We start from the raw sequence: 20,966 nt of genomic DNA on the forward strand, positions 1-20,966 counted from the left end.
TCTAGCTTCTCTGCGTTGTTCTTATACCTCATGGGCATTATTCAGGTCTGGGAAGAGACTCTGACCCAAGTGAGAACATATTTTGACAAGCATCTGGAAAGCATGAGCAATCATTAAAAGAACTGTGGCTGTTTAGCAAGGGGGAAAACAACAACAAAAAACAATGAGTAAGGATACATTGACAAATGTATAGAAAAGAAACTAGATGGATTCTGTATTGTCAAGAATCCAGAATGAAAGCCAATAGGAAAAAGCGATAGTTTTAATTTTAAGGAATTTTAAGTCAACGTGAGGTCGAATGATACTTTCTCAGGGATAATGTATGGGATTTCCTGTACTGAGAGGAAATGGATGAGATAAAAATAACGATCCTTTTCATCTGCTTACTATTACAGTTTACAAACACATTCTCATCCAATCCTTCCCATAGTCAGGAAGTGACAAAGTATTTTACAGATTAGAGAAGCAGCCTACATGGGAGAGCCAGGTCCTGAAGCTGGATTTTTTGACCTTGCAGTTATAGTTCTTTCCACCATACTATACTGACTTTCTAGAGGCAGATGATGAGTTAGATCCCTTCCAATGGTAAGAGTCTATCATTTAAAAGGGACTCAGCTCCACAGCGGTTCCTAAGAGCCTGTCTCAGTGTCTCCACGGCCTTGTCTGCCACAGCATACAGCACACCAAGACAAGAAGCAGTCTGTTTACTTTCCTAGTCCCCTTGGAGTTCTATGTCTGCAGGTGGTACCTGGTGCAGATGGCTGACTACTTAGATCAAGGTTGCTTGATACTACAACTAAAGCGGGAAGCCTATTTTGTGGGGGAATTTACCATTCAGCAATGCTCCTGTGGATCCGAGACACTGAGGTCTCAATATCGATTGGGTGGTATCGTAGTCCTCTCAGCTCCAGTGTTTCGTCCAGAGCGCCCACAACATATAAGGCGTCATGACGCTCTGATAGAAAGAAAAAGAAATTTGGTTCATTAGACACATACTGAGTGTGATACAATGTTGGAGGTAAGAGCACACGGTTCAGGCGGTCTGCCCCGTCACCTGGCCCCATCACTCACCAGCTATGCTTCTTTGGGCAAATCACTTAAGTCTCTGAATCCTGTTTCCTCCTCTGTGAGACAAGATAATGTCTGCTATGAGGACTAAATGAGATCATCCATGTACGGTAGTTTATATGATTCCTGGTACATTATAAGTGCTAAAAAATTAGCTATTATTGTTACTATTATTATTACCACTACTATGTGCCAGGAATTGTGCCAAGTGCTGGGAGACAAAGATGACAAAACATGATTCCTGCTCTGGATACTTACTGCCTAGCGGGGGAAACAGACACACAGGTATCCCACTGTAACGTGGTAAGCCCAGTGACAGGCGTATGCACAAGGTGTGAAAGGAGCAGAGGGCACCCCCCAAGCTCTGCTCAAGGGTTCAGGGGAGGCCTGGAAAAGCTGAAGCCAGGCTGAGCTTTGAAGGGTACGTAGGCATTAGCCAGATGATGGCTGGGAGAGGGGAGGCGGGAGGAGAGAGAGGATCTGAGACGGAGAAGAAATTAACATTTATTACTGTGTCCAGACATCTTTAAGGAATCCAGGCATAAGGAGTAGGATTATAGAATATGGAGAGACTAGTTCTGGTGGTTTAACAGAGTTGTAATCTAGCTAGGACATTGCAGAAATCTCATTTTTAAAAAAGATTTTATGTACACACTCTATATACAGGGCTATGTGGTTGGTATCTATATAGATAGTACATTTTGAAAAAGAGATGATGCTGCTGGGTCTACTGAATGCAATATTCTCAGGAAAACGTAGATTTCTGAAAAGTTTAGCAAAACATGGCAGCCAGCTGAGTGGTCAGCAGCCATCGTGAGCTGCTGTGTGCTGCTATGTGCTGCCGTGGTACCATGCGCTGCCATGAGTGGCCGGTGGAGTTGTTTTGGGACCTGTCCCAGGAGTTGGTTTGGGGGTCTGTGTTCTGCCAGAGGCAGTCACTCCTTATCAGGCAATCTCCATGACTACAACTGTGCTAACCCACAGTTTGGGGTGCTGACGTGGTGCCCTGGGTGCTTGCCTCCTAGGTACTTTACAGGGGCAGTCTTACTTCAAATGAATATGAATTTCTACATGTGTCTAAGAGTTGTAGACGGGAATAATTAGATACTCTCCACAATCCGAAGGCAGGCTAAGGAAGGCCAGCCAGTGCCACTAGCTGAAACACAAAGCCGGGCAAAAGGGAAGAGTTGGTGTGGGAGGTACCTCCAGTGGCTGCTGTGAGTTCGGTCCGGCGAACAAAACCAAGGTATCCTGTCCGAGCCCAGAGCGTCTGAGCAGCATCCCCAAAGCTGAGACGAGTGTTGAAATGATCAGCTTGTAGAGTCTCACTATCGTAGATGGTGTAATAGCCACTAGCCGTATGGGGACTGTTGACCCAAATCTACAACAAGAAAAGGGCACGGTCACATTTCATCAGGAACATATATTGTGTGTCAATTCATTTTGGGACAGATGATTTTAGTTTTTCAATTTCATTTTTATATTAACAACAACACAACTGCACCAATAAAGGCTGCTAACATTTCAAGTGTTTACCTGAAATACTTGAAATGTGCTGAACAGTGAAGTAAGTGCTTTATTTATAAGCCTTATCTCCATCAATCCTGACATATATGGCATGACAATGGAGGTCGCACTATAGTTATTCCCATTTTACAGATGAAAAAACAAGAAGTAACTCACTTGAAATGCAGAAACAAGGAGACTCACACCCAAGCCTGTGTGGCAGAGGCCATTCCCTTAACCTGGATGCCACACTGCCTCCCTGGCTCATTTTTCAGAGTCCCACAAAGGCATCAAGGGATCATTTCTGAGCTTCTGAAACTAAGGTGTGAAGCCCTCAGGGACACACTGCAGGGTGTGTGAATTTACCATGTAAACACAGAGGGCTAACAATGGTAACAGCACTAGCATGTATTGAGAACTCATTATGTGACAGGCACAGCTCCATGTGCACTACAGGTACAGGTACTAATGCATTTAATTGTCACACAATTCTACCACATAGGTGCAATTACTATTTACAGCTAAGGAAACTGAGGTCTGGAGAGGTTAAGTAACTTGCCCAGTACTGAGAAGCTGGTAAGTGGCAGAGCCCAGGCCGCCCTGGCTCCTGAACCTACAATGCCCCTCTCAGTAAGCTGCAGGATGTAGCGTCAGTGTTCTCAAAGATTTGGGAGAATAAAAATTAAGACTTTAAAAACATTTTTATACTAATGCAAAAATGGATACATTTTGGAATAGAATATAAAATTTGCATGAATTTAAAAAATTTAATTATTTGTGGCTCCTTAATAGGTAGAAAGAGGTAGGATTTGCCCATTTTCCTTTTCAATTAAGGGAAAGTCAGTGGACAAATCTGGGACTAGTTCTAGTTTGGGTGCCTAAATCTTTTCTCTACCCTGGTCTCAGTCTTCCCCTTCTGTCCACTTCAGTCTTGTGCCTTATGGAGAAAGATTAAATAAAACTCTTTTAAAAGATGAAAATTCAAAATGGGGAAAAAGCTAAATCCACAGTTTCACTGACTTGTAGAATATGAACCCTCAAGTTCTTCACTGCTGACTTTTCAGAGTAAAGGTGAAAATTATCCTTACCTCTCCAAGGTGAGAGTCTCCAACAGGCCCTTTGGTCTCGGGATTAACAATAACCACTTTCACTCCAGGTAAAATCTAAGAATCAAAGGGGAAAACACAAAGGCTCAGTTTAATCTAACGACCTCTAGGAAATGCAGTTACCTGCCCTTTCCTCCCCTGCACAAAGGCAGGAGCTAACTGAGACGGCACTCACAGGATCGTCCTCAGTAGAGACCAGAGGTATAATAAGATTCATCTGCAAAAATAAACCAGGGAACCAACCAGTCAGTCTACCTTCTCTTCAAAGAGAAGCAACTGCAGACCAGAACCATCACAGTAAGAATCTGTGGAATTACTTAACCATGTAATTGCCCTTTCCCTGATCTGTCTTGTTATGGAAGTAACAAGGGGCAGTAAAGCCCCTTAAAGCAGAAATGGCAGAAGGAGGGGTCTCCTGAGAGACTCTGCTCCAGTCTACGGTGAATGCTCGAGTTAGAGGAACTGGAACAGCAAGAGGGGACCCTGGCAGCTTTGCAGGAAAACGGAAAGACATCACATCTGCCTCAGGAGGGAAAAGGAAGAAACAAGTGCTGGCTGAGAGGATAGCTCAGGGCCTCTCTGTCCCCATTTTCTGTCCCTTAAACCTCCCTTCTCATCATGGGTTTCTAGAGTATGCAGTTACCTGAGAAACCCTGCAATGATTATCTGATTTCATCCATCGAAAACCTCGAGAAAGGAAGAGAAAAGACCATTTCTGCTAGTCAGGGCCAGGCACTGGGCTAAAGCTCCTGAGGTGCCCCACCGCTCACTGAGGCAGATGAAGATTTGACAAGGTGGTAAGATCAAGCCAGGTCCACTCCGAAGAGTTTAAATGGAAGAGTGAAACTGGAGTCAGCTCCCCACAGGGTTGATCCATCACTGGATAGGTTAGGCAGGATCCCTTTTCCTTCCCATTTTTTCCCTCTGCCTTTCAAAAGTTTAGAAGGGATTCTGAGGCATCATCACTAAAGGGATGAGAAACTTGAAAGCATATGCTGATATTCTAGCTCCCTTAGTCAATTGTTCCAAATTGCTATAGAATGCATGTTCCCAACTAGGACTGCGAAACCTAATCCCCAATGTGATGGTATTAAGAGGCGGGGCCTTTGGCAAGTGATCAGAGCCCACATGAAGGGCTTAATGCCCTTCTAAAAGAGACCCAGGGATTTCTCTCGCCTCTTCCGCCAGGTGAGGGCACAGTGACAAGGTCATCTAGGACCCAGAAATCCCTCACCAGAATCTGCTGGTGCCTTGATCTTGGACTTTCCAGACTCCAGAACTGTGAGACATGTTTCTGTTGTTTACAAGCCATCCAGTCTATGGTAGCCTGTTATAGCAGCCCAAATGGACTATGACAATAACTAAATCTCTCCTTGAACATTTTCTTTTACTTTTTTTAAAAGATTTTATTGGGGAAGGGGAACAGGACTTTATTGGGGAACAGTATGTACTTTCAGGACTTTTTTCCAAGTCAAGTTGTTGTCCTTTCAATATTAGTTCAGCTTCAAGTTGTTGTCCTTTTAGTCTTAGTTATGGAGGGCACAGCTCAGCTCCAGGTCCAGTTGCCATTACTAGTTGCAGGGGGCGCTGCCCACCATCCCTTGCGGGAGTCGAGGAATTGAACTGACAACCTTGTGGTTGAGAGCCCACTGGCCCATGTGGGAATCGAACCGGCAGCCTTCGGAGTTAGGAGCACGGAGCTCTAACCGCCTGAGCCACCGGGCCGGCCCTCTCCTTGAACTTTTTAAAGCCTCATTCTCATGTAAGAAATCTTATCCCCATAGACAATGACTCTCGAAGATCTTTAATTTCTTCCCCATTTTGATTTCTCTTTGAACTATAAATATGTGTATGTCTTCCCTAAACCACACTCCCCATCTGCCCCACCCATTTTTCTCCTTGTAACGTTTATAAAGATAGAACTGGTTCTTTTTAAGTGTTGCTCATCTCTCCACCTTGAATATAATGAACACTGAATTTTGCTGGATTGTCAAATAAGAATAACATGTCAGTCAGATTTTTAAAAATCTACAGAAATTCAGAAAGTTCATATTGAGTATTCTCCTTATCTGTATACCCATATGAATTTGAAAGTATTGGCTCAGTTGAAATTGTTGAGCTATCTCCAGATTTCAATTAAGTCTTGCCCTGGGTACTAATATGTTACATGGCTTCAGGTTTCTTTAAAATGCACCACTTCTCTACACAGGCCACCTTCCCAACAATGGTTAACAGAACAAGTTACCTTTCCAGACTCTGAGAGGAGCAAACTCTGGGGGGCACCCCGTTCCACAAGACGAACCCTGCGGAAGAACCAGGTTTACCATATATGAGTTTTTAAAAAATGATCACGCCATGTTTACTATAGCTGTACACTGACTTCCCAAGACCTCTGCTTTGCCACTCCTTCTTTTGCTAGAGCAGAGTTTCTCAAACTCAGCATTGCTGACGTTTTGGGTCAGATAAGGTTTTGTTATCATTTTTTGTGAAGAGCTGTCTTATGTATTCTAGGATGTTTAGCGACATCCCAGGCATCTACCCACTAGATGTCAGTAGCAACCCGCTTGTTATGATAACCAGAAATGTCTCCAGACACTATCAAATGTCCTCTGCAGGGCAAAATCTCTCCAGGCTGAGAACCACTGCAGTGGGGAGATGCGCTACCTGTGCAGGCTGGGTCAGTGCCAGGGGCACACCAGTGAACACGGCCCAAGTCAGGGGGACCCGGGACAGGGTCCCAAAGGCTTCGGGCCAGGTGCTCACCTTGGAACACAGCTAAAATTCTCCTGTAAGCTGATGAGGAGGAAGGATTTTTCACTCCTGGGGTCGAGATACAGGGTTGTTTCAACAACCCTACTCTGCCACATTTATCTTATCTGTCCCATCTTTTATTTTTAAACTTTCAGAGGAAAGAGCCTACCCATTTTAGCTTAATTTATATCAAATGTCTCAAAATACTTTCACACAGGCAAGAACTAAGTGTTACACCTTAATATTAAAGAACAGTGTAGCAGCTGTGAGAATTAAAGCTTTCTTCTTATAAATGTAACTCTTATCAAGTATTAATAATGAAAACAAATCCCTTCCCTCTTCCCATCCTCCCCTGGAAGACAGAAACCAAATGATGAGGCAGAGGGCTGGCTCTTGGGCCTCAGAACTTTTCTGCTGAACAACTATAGTAGGGAATGAGCATAAGAAGTCTACAGTACCTGTCATGTCTTAAGGATTTCAGATCTACATACACAGTAGTTGGGTCAGGCCCTGAGGTTCCCTAAAGAAAAAGAAATCAATGCATTGTTTATTTAAAATTAAAATGAACTATATTTCCATATTTCACATTTTCAAATCAAGAAATAATTTAGCCATATCCATGAAAAATCTAAACTCTATTTTGAAAGCTCACCCTGTCTTCAACCACGAGGCAGGGTATGCGCCACACCTGAGAGAGACTCACGGCCTGGCTTTATTTAGCCTCATGTTTTTTCCTTTCCTCCCTCAGGAGAGTGGGCCCGAAGCCTCCTCACAGGGGCCACAGCAGCCCTGAAAGGTGACCAGGCTGAGGAGGGTCCTCGTCCCTGGACTCAAGGTAGGGGTGAGACAGGCCAGCCTCCATGGGGTTTTCAAGACCAACACTGGCACAAGCTGCCAGCAAGGGGCCCATGATCGTGCTTCAAGGTCAAAGCATCATGATGCTACTTGAAAGTCACTTGACCACGGTCACAGAAGACCTGACAAATATCCAGCCATGCATGCCCCCTTCTTTTACTCTCACTCTCATCCGTGCCTACATTTACCTTAACAGCCACCAAGCTACATACAATCAGACTCAGTTCTTTTCTGTTATTTCAGTCCCTTTTCTGTTCTTTACCCACCAAGAATAATAACATGGCAAAGTTGCCATCTGGTTGGAGAAAAGCACAGAGGCTTATATGTGCTTCCTTTGCAGAAAATGTTATAAAATATGGAGCAGACAGAACAACAGAAGGTAAGATGTAAATAACACTCACAAAGGACTTAGTGTGACTTTCAGTCATTGTCATTGGACCACAGCACTACACTGAGAGTAAACATTTACATTGCTGCTCAAATGTGGGCCATGGCTCCAAGTAACTCAGTGATTCCACAGAACCACCCGCGAAGGGCCATAATATTATCTTCATCTTACAGACCAGCAAGATGAGTCATGGCCAAGTCCAAATACAAAGCCCACGGTCCCACAGCAAGCAGGTGGACTAGGCTCACGCCAGGTGGTCTGGCTTCGTTCGGAGCCTCTGCTCCAGAGCACCTTCCCCTTCTGTTTGTTCCCAAGGAAGATTTTGTGATAGTCACCTGTAAACATATCGCGACATTAACTCTTGATCCAAAAGTGGTGCTGACAGCCCGAGGGGACAGACCAATGTCTTTAAAGAGCTTGGAGAAGGACTGCTGCAGGGCAACGCGGGGCCGCTCCTCAGCCACCACCACGCACGTCCGGATGCAGGAGAGGTTGATCCCTCTGGTCTGTAAGACACCAAGCGTGTGAGCTGAAGTCGGCAGGGTCATGAAAGAACTGAACAGAGAGGGTCGTTGCTCTATCTTTTTGGTCAGGAAAAGCCAAGGAACTGTCTAGTCTCACCTCAGATGCCCAGGGAAAAGACAAAAGGGTTCAGAAAATGCCAAGGCATTCCACTAAAGTCATTACCCATTGCTAAATGTGTTCATTCTCTATTGCTTTTTTCTTTCACCTACAAATCTTAGGTTCCTCAGCAATCCATTTTTATCCCTCCCATTTCTGTACCTTAGATTTCTCCCTATTTTAAACTGGAGAGATAGGACTGAGAGGAAAAGAAATCTCATACACTGGAGATCAAATCTCTTGTCTCTTTTTTTCCTTCTTAACGTCATCTCTCTCTATTAAAGAAAATTCAGTGTTTTCTGACTCTCCCACATGCCAGTCAGACATATGATAACTGGATACACACATGAATGAGGGACCCTTGTCTTTGGGGGCAGTCGCTCTCTCATACTCTAAGGTTACAAATTCTATTGGGAAAAATCCTACTGGTGGTCACAGTTCCCTTTCACCTTTACATAAAGTCATTTCCAGTTAGCCTCCCAACCAGTTTCACCTTCTTCTCCACAAGGAAGACTCAGATTACCTCTGCAAGAGTGCATTAAATTAGAAAGTGGAAGGGATAAACTTCCTGAGGTTTATAAAACACCCGTCTGACTGCCTAGAAAAAAACCAAGCAGATATGTCAACCCCTACTTGGTATCATCACGCTTGGCCTGTTTCTCGAAAACCTCTCAGGACTGCCTATTGTAGTAGCTGCTTCTTACCTTTAGCACCTCCACTTGGTTTCCAAGCCCTTTGGTGCAGAGCTCCATTACTGAATAGGAGCAGAAAGTATCCCTTATTTTGTACTGGTTGACGGTAGAGAGCCAGAGGGAAAGGTTGTTTTCTAACTCCATAGGAGGAATTAAGATGGACTGGTGACCTGAATAGACACTGCAATAAAGAAAGGCAAGAGCTGACATTATCAATTCATCCTAGATATCTTGATGTGTTAGAACAGCATCAATTCAACAAATATTTACTGAGCATGAAGGACAGTGTGGAGTCCCATTAGATATAAAGGTCTGAGAATCAGCCTTTTCGTACACAATTCACAAGACACAATAACTATAAAATAAAGCAGACTGTGGTACACACAGCAACTGAGATGTGAGTAAAGGACATCAAGATCATAGAATAAAGAGCAAGTCATTCAAACTGGGGAAGCTGGGGCTGGGGGTGTCTCAATGACGTGACATTTGAGCTGGGACTTGAAGAATGAGCAGGAATTTGACAGTGACGGGAGGATGTGGGGATGGTGATGAGAGCATTCCAGGCAGAGGAACAGCATATACAAATGCACAGAGGTATAAAATTACATGGAGTGTTTAAGGTCGTCAGAAATAGTATCCCAGTGTGAAATACTAGAGCACAGGATGCATGGGGGAGTGGTGAGAAGTGAGGCCAGAAGAGCTAGAGTCAAACAGTGAAAGGGCTTAACTGTTGTATGAAGGATTTAGACTTTACCGAGCAGGCAGTCATTGCAGTTTTACGTTGGGGCAAAATTAGCAATATGGAGGAGGGATTGGAGACATGAGACACCAAAAGCTGAGAGATAGTTAGCAGAGACTGCAATAGTCCAGGTAAGAGATGATGAGGTCTTGAACCCCGACAGTGCAGCCGGGATAAAAAGGAAGAAATGGCAGGGTCACATATGATATGTACAGTCTACAGCCACGAATCGTCAACTTCCTAAACCTGAGTATAGATCAGAATTACCAGGAGCCCAAGAATCCTGTATTTAAAATATTCTGACATTGTGGTCCCTAAGTTAGTAAGTCTGGGGAAGGGCCATTGTTTTTCATTTATTATCATTTTTTTTAAGGAGGGCACAGCTCACAGTGGCCCATGCGGGAATCGAACCTACAACCTTGGTGTTATCAGCACCGCCCTCTAACCAGCTGAGTTAACCAGCCACCCCAGTAAGGTGAAACCTTTTTCTTTTTTTTTTTTTTTAAGGAGGGCTTACAGCTCACAGTGGCCCATGTGGAGATCAAACGGGCAACCTTGCTGTTATCAGCTCTAGCTCCATGCACTAACCAGCTGAGCTAACCAGCTACCCCCTCCAATACTCCCCCCCAGGTAATTCCTATGTAAAGATTTAGGAACAACTTAGCCAAAGGACATGACATTTAACTGGATGTGAGACATAAAGATATAGAAGTTGAAGGTAATGCTCAAGTTCCTAGTTTGGGTCCCTAGGTGAACGATCCCATCCTAACAAAGATGGGGACACAGAAGGAATGTTGAGAGGGACACGTCTGTGAAGGACTCATGGAGCTGTCCACCTAGGAGGGGAAAATGTGGGTCTGAGGTAAGGTCCCTGGGAGGACAGTGGGAGGAGTGACAACATGCTATTTCACAAGAAACAATCTGGCCAGGATGGACGTGCTACTCTCCAACCACATACTGTCATCCCATCTCATTATATTCCTTCCTGCCAAGACTAGGGGGTTTGTTCTGGCTGTCAAAGCACGACATATTTCACCCAAGTATCATCCTTCTACTTGGCTCTGCTTCTAAAATGAGGATTACAAGATGGAACAGAGAGCAGGTAATAAGATCACTGACCATTTGTATGAGGCATGAAACTAACAGAAAAGAAAAAGAGGGAATGCAAACAAGACTAAACATACATCAGAGATATATGAGGTGCACAAAGTCTGGGAAAAGCAGCATTTCATCGAAACTTTACCAAATTAAGGGAGCAAAGGGAAGGATGAGATGGTTATAGCTCCAAAAGACATCCCCATGCATGGTTTCTTTGCTTTTCCATTCCTACCTGCAGAGACACCAGAGTGCAAAGCCAAGTCCACAGTAAGGGTCAAGGCAGATGGCGATCTGCCGAGAAGAATACAACTCACACTGGAGCTTGATGGCTCTACAAAGGGCATTGACCGCAGAGTGGGACATCTGGAAAGTAAGGAACATGAACAGGATGGAACTGGCATCCCACAGGCAGAAAAACAGCTCCAACAAGAGTTTTGAGAAGTTGCGATTCCCCCAAACTCCTCAAAATGATGTACATTTTTCATTGGTTCAAAAGCGTACTCTAAATCTAACTTAAGGTAACAAATATCTGTTCATTAGTCAATACTGTTTCATTAAATAGGAATCTGTGATTTCATACTGGCTTTAACTGTAATTCTTATTATCTGTTAGCTTCGATGCTAGGCTCAGGACATGGCATAACACAAATTCCTTGGGATAACTTATTCCGGAAGAGCCGATGCTTTTATTTAAATATAGCAGGGACCCTTGATCCTCCGCCTACTGGTCTCGGGTACAACCAGTTGGCCTCTACATCTAAAGTTCCAGGGGTAGTGGTCATCTCTCTTTTTTGCAGTGCTGGCATTTTACCAGCATCCCATGAGTGAGTGAATATAACCCAGACTACTCTACCTTCACTCCTGTAAGCATGCCAGTTGTTGAGACACTAAAATCAAGATACGCCAACATCTCAGGAGTGGGTGGTTTATACAGCTGAGGTAACCTTTTCCTGGGTAAGTCATCTGCAAGGAAAAGAAAAAACCCAATGTCGATCAGTTAAGTTGGAACATGAAAAATCACTGCTCTTCAACTGGTTCGCTGTGGCCTTGCTACGGCCAAATTTAGCTTCTGGGATTTGCTAAAGCTTAGGCTTCTCGTATTTAACCAAGCAGCTCACGTATGTCACTCCTAGAGGTGGACTGGGGTTGAGGACATCGCTACACAATATAAAAAAGTAAATCTATATCAGGCCAGTGTATTTACAAGGTTAGTGAGGGGTATTATAACATAGTGGCTTAAAACACGGACTAAGGGAGCAAACTGCTGCTGCTCAAATCCCAGCGCTGCCATTTTTCAGCAATGTGACCTTGAAGTTATTTAACCTCTTTTTGTCTGTTTTCTTTTCTCTAAATGGTAATAATACCTACCCACATAGAATTGTTGGGAAGTTATTCATATAAAGCAATTTGAAAACAACTGACTCAATGCTCAAAAAACTTTAGTTGTTATGCTGATTTCAAGTCACAGTTCATTATTTACAGATTAGTACATGTTATGTTAATCAAAGACTGCTTTATGTTTGTTTATTTATTTATTTATCTATTTATTTATTTTTTTTGACGTTTAGTGTGCAAAGCACTATGTGAGCTCTCAGTCACGGACTGCTTTAAAAGTTGATTTTCTCCAAGTTGATATGGCAGATTTTTAAGAATGATAACCTAGAATTAGGATTATTTTCCTTTGCTCATTTATTTATATACCTCTTTCTGCCCACCAAACTTGCTCTCTAAATATGTCCCAACCAAGGATGTTTCTGGCCCCCCCTCAGGGCTCTCCAACGGCTCCTCTGGCTTTCTGAATCAAAACACAATTCCTACTCTGACTTTCAAAGCTTCATATCATCGGGTGACCATCTCTGGTCAAACAGAAGACTTTCTTTATCTCCCACCTTGGTTTGGGTAGGGTCATTCAGGTGCCTAAAGAAACCTTCCTGGTGTCTGTCTCACAGCCCATGTTTCAGGTGTTCCTGAAATGTGCGTGAGTCCAATAACCATGGAAAGTCTGCATCGTTAACACCAACACAACCCATCTGTGTTATGTACTGTATATGTATATGACTGTGCTTATGTCCGTACGTAACAAATGCAAAAAAAAATCTAGTTCAGCATCTGGCCCACAATAACCACAAACGCATGTCACCCTGCATTTAAACCCATGTAATATTCCTATAATAATGTGCACATTATGTGGCACTTACTGAAAACAGCTTAGGGAGGAAATCAGTGGTTAAGAGGCTGGGAATGAAGCCAAACTAACTGGGTATGAATTTCAGCGCTACTACTTATGTAACCTCCCTATGCCTCAGTTTTCTTATCTGTAAAATGAGGATAAAAACAGCACCAATCTCATAGGGTTGATGTTAGACAAAATTAGGTAATACATGTTAGATGGCTGGCACATAGTAGGGACTCGATTAAAGATGTCATGGTTATGTGTGCGTTGCTTTACATTACATCATTTTAATCTTTACCATCCCATGAAGTAGTTATTACAACCCCCATTTTATAGACAGTTTTGCCCAAGTTAGTAGGGATCCTCAGAGAGGAACGATACCAGGATTTAAAACCGTCTGCGTGACTCCACAACTCACTCACTCCTATCCCGCCATTCTCCACATAGCTCTGGGTCTTGTCCCCTTCTTTAGTAGAAAGACCATCTAAAATTCATGCACTTTATGGTTTTCAAGGTACTTTCATAGTCTATTGCACTTAATATTCTCAATAAATATGGGTCAGGCAAGGGTAGGCAGTATTTCAGGAAAGGGGCATCTCAGACAAGGTTATACAGAGAATGAGTCTGAAGCTCGAACTAGAACCAGACCTTCCGATTCCTAGTCCAACGCTGTCTCGACTGTATCCCGTCTAGATCTAGACTACGTCAGATCTTCTCAACATTTTACACGGCCTTACATGTACATGGTCGTATTCAGCATAAAACCTAACCACCTTTTCATGATGCCACGGGTAACAGCGAGACACTTCTGGTTTCAAGAGTCCTTAGCATGTTGTGATCTGCTTTTCTGGATCTGGCTGTTGCGGTATCCAGCCTTTGGGCAAGGCAAGCTGACTGGGTATTAAGTTTTGCTTCTGTCTTAGCAGAGGGAATGTGTTAGGACATTAGAGCTGTGTAAACATCTTTGGCATGAGAATCTAGGAACTTTCAGGGAGTACGTGTTCTTGTTCCTTCAACAGCTCTGGAAAAATCTCCCCCTCACCTGTGTCAATGATGGTTGGCCAGGTTTTCACATCCACAGCTGCTGCCGCCTCTCGGGACCTCAGTAACCTCATTAGGGTCTGTGTGGTGAGAATGCAGGCTGCTTTGCTGACCTAGAAAACAAATGAACAGAAATAAGCACCAGGAGGCTTAGTTCCCACGTAGCACCACAGGCTCTGGCTACTGCTAAAAGCAGCTCACATGCCATACTGGACAGGGCAGTATCAGTTTTTCAAAGAACACACATCGGATAATGGAGGTCAGGGTTTCCCTGTACATTTGTCCTTCTGGTAATGTCCTCCTGATAACACTTAACCACCTCAGAGTAATGAACTTGTTCACAGCACAGGTTTTGTTTATAACAGCGATTCTCAAAGATTCCATACTTACAATCTCAGTATGGATCCCACAATCTTTTGGTTTCATGAAGACCATAATAAAATAAAAATAGGATTTTGCTGGGGAATAAGAGAAGTCAAATGATCATCTCTGAAGGAGTTAAGTGTTTGCAACAGTCTAGTCAATGGTAAAACTAACTAGACCTAGAACATACCCTGAGTTTGAGGGACTCTGTGCTCTCGCAGAAACTCAGCTTTCCTCCTCACCGCACAAGGAAATGCAAAGTGACTCACTCCCCATAAACTGTCAGAGAGGAAACTTCCCTCTCTGCTGCTCTGGCCTACCTTGCAGGTATGACAAGGGCATTTTGCTGAACTGAACTTTGTAATAAAATCATCTATGGTGAACATAGTTTTTAAGCTGCAGGCTCTAGTTGCTGACAGAGCAGCAGCTCTCAAAGAAACAAATGTTACATAAATTGGAATTTTGTAACTCTTTGCTTTGAAGTACATTAGGATATGATGCAATAAAGATTTTTCTTATTTTTTTCAATTTTTACATCCTGTAGAAACTTCTATCACCTCCAGAGCAAGATTTGGACACTTTTTTAATACTATACCGAATAGTATACATACTGAATTTATAGAATTAACCAAAATAAAGGTGAGTTGACACTGGGGAGAATTCAGTTTGGCATACAAAAAATTACCTTGGTTATTGTGCAGAAAAAAATATTAGAACATTTTTTAAAAAGGGGGAAAAACTAGTTTTATGGAGAATTACTAATGATAACTTCATCACCTCTTTAATGCTCATGATAAATTCACACAATTTTGTACCGCACCCATAACCATGTTCTCTACTTTACTTCACTGAATCATGCTGGTCGCTTTGGTCAGATTAAAGAAAAAGATCATTTTCAGGAGATAGAGTTGACTTCCCAACTCAATAGAACTGGAAAATTAGTAAGGACCCTTAGTTGTCTGACTCTGGCTTTTATGAGACGAGAACAAGGCAAGATATCCTGGGTACTTACATCCACAATCATGCGGACAGTGGGCAATGTGGCAGTGAGGTTCTGAGCATGAGGAGGTCGGACGGTCACAGGTATGCACCCCGCATACAGGCAGCCAAAGAACGCAGCGATTAACTCGATGCCTGCAAGACAGAGTCACTTAGCTGCCTGGGGTCACTGAGAAATGAAAAGGCAGGCCTTCCAAAAATGAGTTCATCACATCATGTGCCAGACAGATTATTTAGACCATAATTTAACAGAGACACTAGCAGAGGAAATTTTTTTAAATTAAGAGAGAATAGAAGGTAAAGGAGGAAGCACATAAAACAAGTTAAAAATACATAGAAAGAAGCAAAGAATAAATAACAAGAAAGGAATTCAGAAGAAAACCCTTGAAAGATACCTGAGGAAGGTATGTGGATATCACTACTTGGTATCAGTTGGGTGAAATAACGGTAGAAATCAGGGGTGAACTTGGGAAATAAAAGAATGGGGAAAAGAGAGATGAGGAACACCTGAGTTTTCTCTAAATATTTAGAAGGTCACTATGGGAAGAGCAATTAGACTTTGAGATCTCGCTCCATCCGTGGGTGCAAGTTTTAGGGAGACAAAGCATGGCTGGATACAAAGAACACTCTGCAATACCAGGACTGGGCGGGTGGCCCCCTCAGGAAGTGCTCTCCTCTACCTCCATGTCATTAACTGGTAGGTGGGAGACAATCTCACAGGAACACCATACGAGGGATTCCTTTACCAGATGACCTTTTAAGAAACCTTAATATCGATGTAAATAAAATAGCATAGTAATCACAGAGCAAAATGAAGTAAGGGAGATAAAAGACCAAAAAAGGCTGGATGTATGAGTGGGTTAGGTGGCAGAGGAATAAAGAAAGGGACAACTCAAATATTTCACCTAAAATTTTGAATATTTACACCAAACTGTCACCCAATAATTCTGAGTCCCTCTTACTGTGAAAAGAAGGTTGATGAATAAGAGCATGGAAGGTGAAAGCAGCAATAATTGAGAACTAAACATCAATCAGATGAAGAATGTAAAGTCAAGAGTGCATGTACAACATTCTTTTGGAAACTAGGTGAAATGGTCCAATTCCTGAATACTCCTGGAACCAAAGCATCTCTTTTGAGGGTGTCCAAAGGTCAGGGAGTCTTCATTCCTTCATTCAGTATCTACCCTAGAGCCAGGCACTATGCTAGATAGTGGAAATACAAGTCAATACAAGAGACGTGGTCCCAGCCAAGCCACTGTGCTGCACAACTCCAGGGAGTGAGACCTGGTTCACACCTTAGCCCACGTACACGGGACCCCTGGAGTTGAGAAGTAAGTGCATAGCCTACATAGTCACATATGGTGGCCCTAAGTTGCTGTCTTCTTAGTTTGCAGTCTAGCAATGGATCTTAAGTTCAGTCTACCAACCCAACACTTACCAGGCGGATAGAGCAACACCACGTTGTCACCTGCGTTTAGATGCCCCTTGTCCCCAAGAACTGATGCAATCCTCTCTGCTCGCTTATGAAGCTGAAGGCAGCTGGCGGTGCACACAGGGGTGCCCTTCAAACAGAACGAAGGAAAGCAGGTCAAAGCTCGTGAAGAAAATAAAACAGCAACAAGTACAGCCAGTTTGACATTACACCTGAAAGGCTCCTGCCTTGATAGATTACTTTCAGCTAGTTATCAATTCCAGTGAAAATTCCTCTAATGGAATTAAGAAATTAGGAAATTACAGAACAATGAAAATGCCAAAAGACATGTGTGGTATTCCTTCTCTTTTTCAATGCCTAAAGGTAGTTAGGGAATATCAACATTAACTTACAGTCTTTCTCGTTTAAGTCAGCTTTAAAGACACACAGGATTTTTTTTTTTTTTAATTTAAATGAGGAAATAAGAGTAAAGGGAAAATAAAGGAAACGAAAGTAGGATGGGGGCAGGAGTGAAGTCAGGACAAGAAATGCTGGCCACGTGGTCATGCACATTTGCTGGGCAGAAAGCACAGATCTGGTTCTGAGCTTCTTACAGCAAAGATGTAAACAAAACAGTAACAGTGAATCAGAGTCACTAGCTGATAAAAAAGATTAGCAGGTAGAAGATGGCCGACTATTCCTGATCCTGAGAGTAATTTCTCCTGTGGGCCTTCATAAATACCCTTTTTATCCATTCAAGTTTCACTGAGCTGGGCTTTTTGAACCCCTTTTCCCTTGTAAAAATTTCCCACACGTGGGAGAGTGCATAAAATATAAATGCACAGCTTAATGCAAAATTATAGAACAAGCATCTGTATAAGGACCATCATGACATGGAAAAGACCACTTCCGTCAGCGCCAAAGCACCCGCATGAGTCCCCCAGGCCAGTCTTCTCTTGCCCTCCATACACCACCTTGACTTTTTAATGTTAATTGCTGATTTCTTTTTCTTTATCTTTTTATCCCTCATGAAATTTTTGAATTTTATATAAATGGAATTGTACTGTACATACTTTTGTGCTTTGCTTTCTCTCAACATTATCTTAAGAGTCTTCTATGCTGCTGTACCTAGGTATAGTTCATTCATTATTGTTGCTGTATATTTAAATGTATGAACACATAACAATTTATTCATCCAATCTACTGCTGACGGACACTCATTCTTATCCTGGTGCTTAAGTGTGTAAGTTTTGGTCATGTACAGATCTGGAAATGGACATGCTGGATCAGTGGGTAAGCCTATCTTCAACTTTACTGGATAATGACAAATTGTTCTTTATCTGTCATGACAATACCACATGGTCTTAATTACTATAATCGTATACTTGAAAAAATATCTCATGATGAAAATAAGTTTTACTAAACTGCTTCTGTTAAAAATAATTTTTAAATTGCAGTAATATAAAACAGGACACGTTCAGTATAGAAAATCTGGAAAATATAGGTAAATAAATATAAGATGGAACCACTAATAACATCTTGGTATATATTTTCCTGGTTTTTTAAAAAAGTATATATTATACATAAATTCATAAGCAACATTTAAAAAAAGGTATCATTTTATACTACCTGCGAGAGGCTGTGCAGTGTCATCGTTAACAATGTGGGCTCTGAAGTCAGTTTGGGTTCAAATGAAAGAGCTAATTCCTAGTCCTACTACTTATTAACCCTATGACTGAGGCAAGTTATTTTACGTCTCTTGTGCCCATTTCTTCAACCTTGAAATGAACTATGAAATATAACGAACCCAGAACAAGGTCATCAGGAAGTACTCAATTATTATTATTAAAGTTTTATGTCCTATTTTTTTCTATTTATACATTAGGAGTATTTTTTGAGTCATCAAATATTCTTCTGTAACATTGTTTTGAATGGCTAAATAGTATTTCATCATGTTTATATGCCATAATTTATTTAGTCAATTGCCTATTATTGGACATTAGGGTTATAACATCAAAATGAATGTCCCTTTGACTAAAGTCAGGTTCAATTCACAAGGCCATTTCTTACAACATTCTTCTTTTTCACCCATGGTACAGCAGCAAACTATAAACTTCAGTAAAAACAATTTTCTGGGCATGAGTTACATGGTGACTAAGCTTTCTGGTGGTCTGGCGTAATCCGAGGTAAAATGTTACAATATTCAGAAGAATAAATGAACTACATACATGTCCTTTAGTCATCCACATACTTCTCTAATCAAGAAGCAAATTTAAACTTATGCTCACTAACAAATACATCTGGAGTGTGGATTTCACAGGGCAGTAACTTGAACTGTAGCCAAGCTTGGAAGTGGAATGGAAAGTAAGCTGGATTGACATCTTCTTACTGAAATGAAAGGACCCTAATGATTCCATGGGCTTGAAGAGAAGCCCCCTTCATGTAGAGATGGAGCAAGGAAGTCCCAAAGTTTGCTACCACACAGCAGTGGTTCTTAAGGTTTTTAATGACTTTTCACTAAAATGCATAGCATATTCCTTTCATGAAATTTCATCATTGCATAAATTCTGAAAGGTGTGTGTGTGTGTGTGTGTGTGTGTAAAATATATCAGAATCTAAGAGAGGCCAGGGCAGAAGGGGGTACTTTGGGAAGTCCCTGAGAGAGTCCAATAGGCCCTGCAGACATCCGCCTGCTGGGGAGAAACTGTTACATGCCATGGTCATGGTCACAGAACTTTTAGCCTCTGACTCAACCATTAAAACAAACAGATCTCAGCAGACTTCCACAGAATTTATAACTTAAAAAATATAATATTCTGGTGAACCATCATTAGAAAGTAGTAGTTGAATGTACTCTTGAATAATTTTCAATTTGCTTTTTGTGTGTTAGCAATAAATCATTTAAGTATTTACCAAAAATAACTCTGGTTTTTAAAATGTTGACCTAAAGTCACTTTCTTTCTGGCAGAAATCAAAGAATTAAAAGTCAAACCGGGTAAAAAAGTTACATGATATAATGCATTCTACACATCTGTAGATCTATGTAATTGCATTGTTGGTGCCACCGTTCCTATCAGAACTGAATAAAGATGATTTGATTGTAACACAAGAAGAGACAGTATTAATAACACTGCAGGAAGTTTCATTTCAACCTTGAAGTGATTGCACAATTTATCCTCATGTCAAAACAGGGAGAAATCAGTAACTCCTGCAGAATTAGCAACAGAAAATTTCTGATGAGAGAAAGTGATCAAGAGCGCCTACGATCACCCACAGTATTCAGCTGATTTGATACACAACCGAACTTTTCATACCTTTGCATTTAACAGCATGAAGAGTACATGGTCAGGAGTTGCCTGGGCTCGCCACTGTAAAATCTCCGCCAGAAATTGGTGCTAAAGTCATAACACAGAAAAAAGAATCAGGGTGAGCACATCCACCATCTGCTACAAGTGTAAGTTCTGTCCTTGACTTACTAATAAAAACCAACACTTAAAGAACACTTACCTTCCTCACTAAATCATTCTCTTCAATTTGCCCGAGATCCCTTCCTGCAGCTTGTGCTATGCGTTTTCCAGCAACCAGGTTCCCAACCAACACAGAAGCAGGGCCTACACCTGTAAGTAAGGGCAAAAATCAACTCTCTGGAGGTGGTAATTCAAGCTACATGCCCTAAAGCATTGCCAGACTGACACAAACTGGTTCAAACTGATTGGAGTACTCTTCTAAGCACTGGAAGCACAGGAGAAAACAAGACAGACAAACAGCTTGAATTCTAGTGGGGAAAGGCAACCAGTAAGTACATATACAAATAAATAAAAAAACAGAATAGGATCACAGGAGAGGTGGGGGTGGTGGGGTGGAGGGGAATAGGCGGGTTCCTACAGCTTGGGTATAGGAACGTTTTCACTCTGAGGAGGTGACACTTGGTTCCTATGATAAATAATTTCATCTGCTCCAATTACAATACAACCCTAGAAGCGGGCTTACTAGTAATGAATACCTAGGCTGGAAAGAAATCTGCCCTCTACGATGACTGAGTGAGTTCTTCAGGAATATCAGAAGTACTTTATTAAAAGTGAATAATGACATCCAGATTGTGGGACATTCTATAAGACAACTGGTCTGGACTCTTGAAAAACATCCATGTCTTGAA

General features: G+C 42.0%; 1 protein-coding gene across 6 annotated transcripts in view; it reads right to left on the bottom strand.

Annotated features, from left to right (window-relative positions):
• Positions 1 to 20,966, bottom strand: part of DIP2B (disco interacting protein 2 homolog B) — a 220,793-nt gene that overhangs the window by 34,671 nt on the left and 165,156 nt on the right. For all 6 annotated transcript variants that reach the window (XR_012493969.1, XR_012493968.1, XM_074325685.1 and 3 more), the window contains 14 exons: positions 20,318 to 20,427; positions 20,125 to 20,205; positions 16,838 to 16,961; positions 15,413 to 15,534; positions 14,039 to 14,150; positions 11,677 to 11,786; positions 11,057 to 11,187; positions 9,000 to 9,168; positions 8,010 to 8,180; positions 6,890 to 6,951; positions 5,926 to 5,983; positions 3,663 to 3,737; positions 2,272 to 2,449; positions 832 to 955 (listed from right to left, as the gene is read on the bottom strand). Coding sequence is in view for 4 of the 6 variants with exons in the window: in XM_074325685.1 (XP_074181786.1) it covers positions 832 to 955; positions 2,272 to 2,449; positions 3,663 to 3,737; positions 5,926 to 5,983; positions 6,890 to 6,951; positions 8,010 to 8,180; positions 9,000 to 9,168; positions 11,057 to 11,187; positions 11,677 to 11,786; positions 14,039 to 14,150; positions 15,413 to 15,534; positions 16,838 to 16,961; positions 20,125 to 20,205; positions 20,318 to 20,427 (1,627 nt within the window). In the remaining 2 variants the exon portion in view is untranslated. The remainder of the gene's footprint in view (positions 1 to 831; positions 956 to 2,271; positions 2,450 to 3,662; positions 3,738 to 5,925; positions 5,984 to 6,889; positions 6,952 to 8,009; positions 8,181 to 8,999; positions 9,169 to 11,056; positions 11,188 to 11,676; positions 11,787 to 14,038; positions 14,151 to 15,412; positions 15,535 to 16,837; positions 16,962 to 20,124; positions 20,206 to 20,317; positions 20,428 to 20,966) is intronic.

The sequence above is a fragment of the Rhinolophus sinicus genome, linkage group LG02 (genome assembly GCF_036562045.2).
Source record: "Rhinolophus sinicus isolate RSC01 linkage group LG02, ASM3656204v1, whole genome shotgun sequence".
Classification (NCBI taxonomy): Eukaryota; Metazoa; Chordata; class Mammalia; order Chiroptera; family Rhinolophidae; genus Rhinolophus; species Rhinolophus sinicus.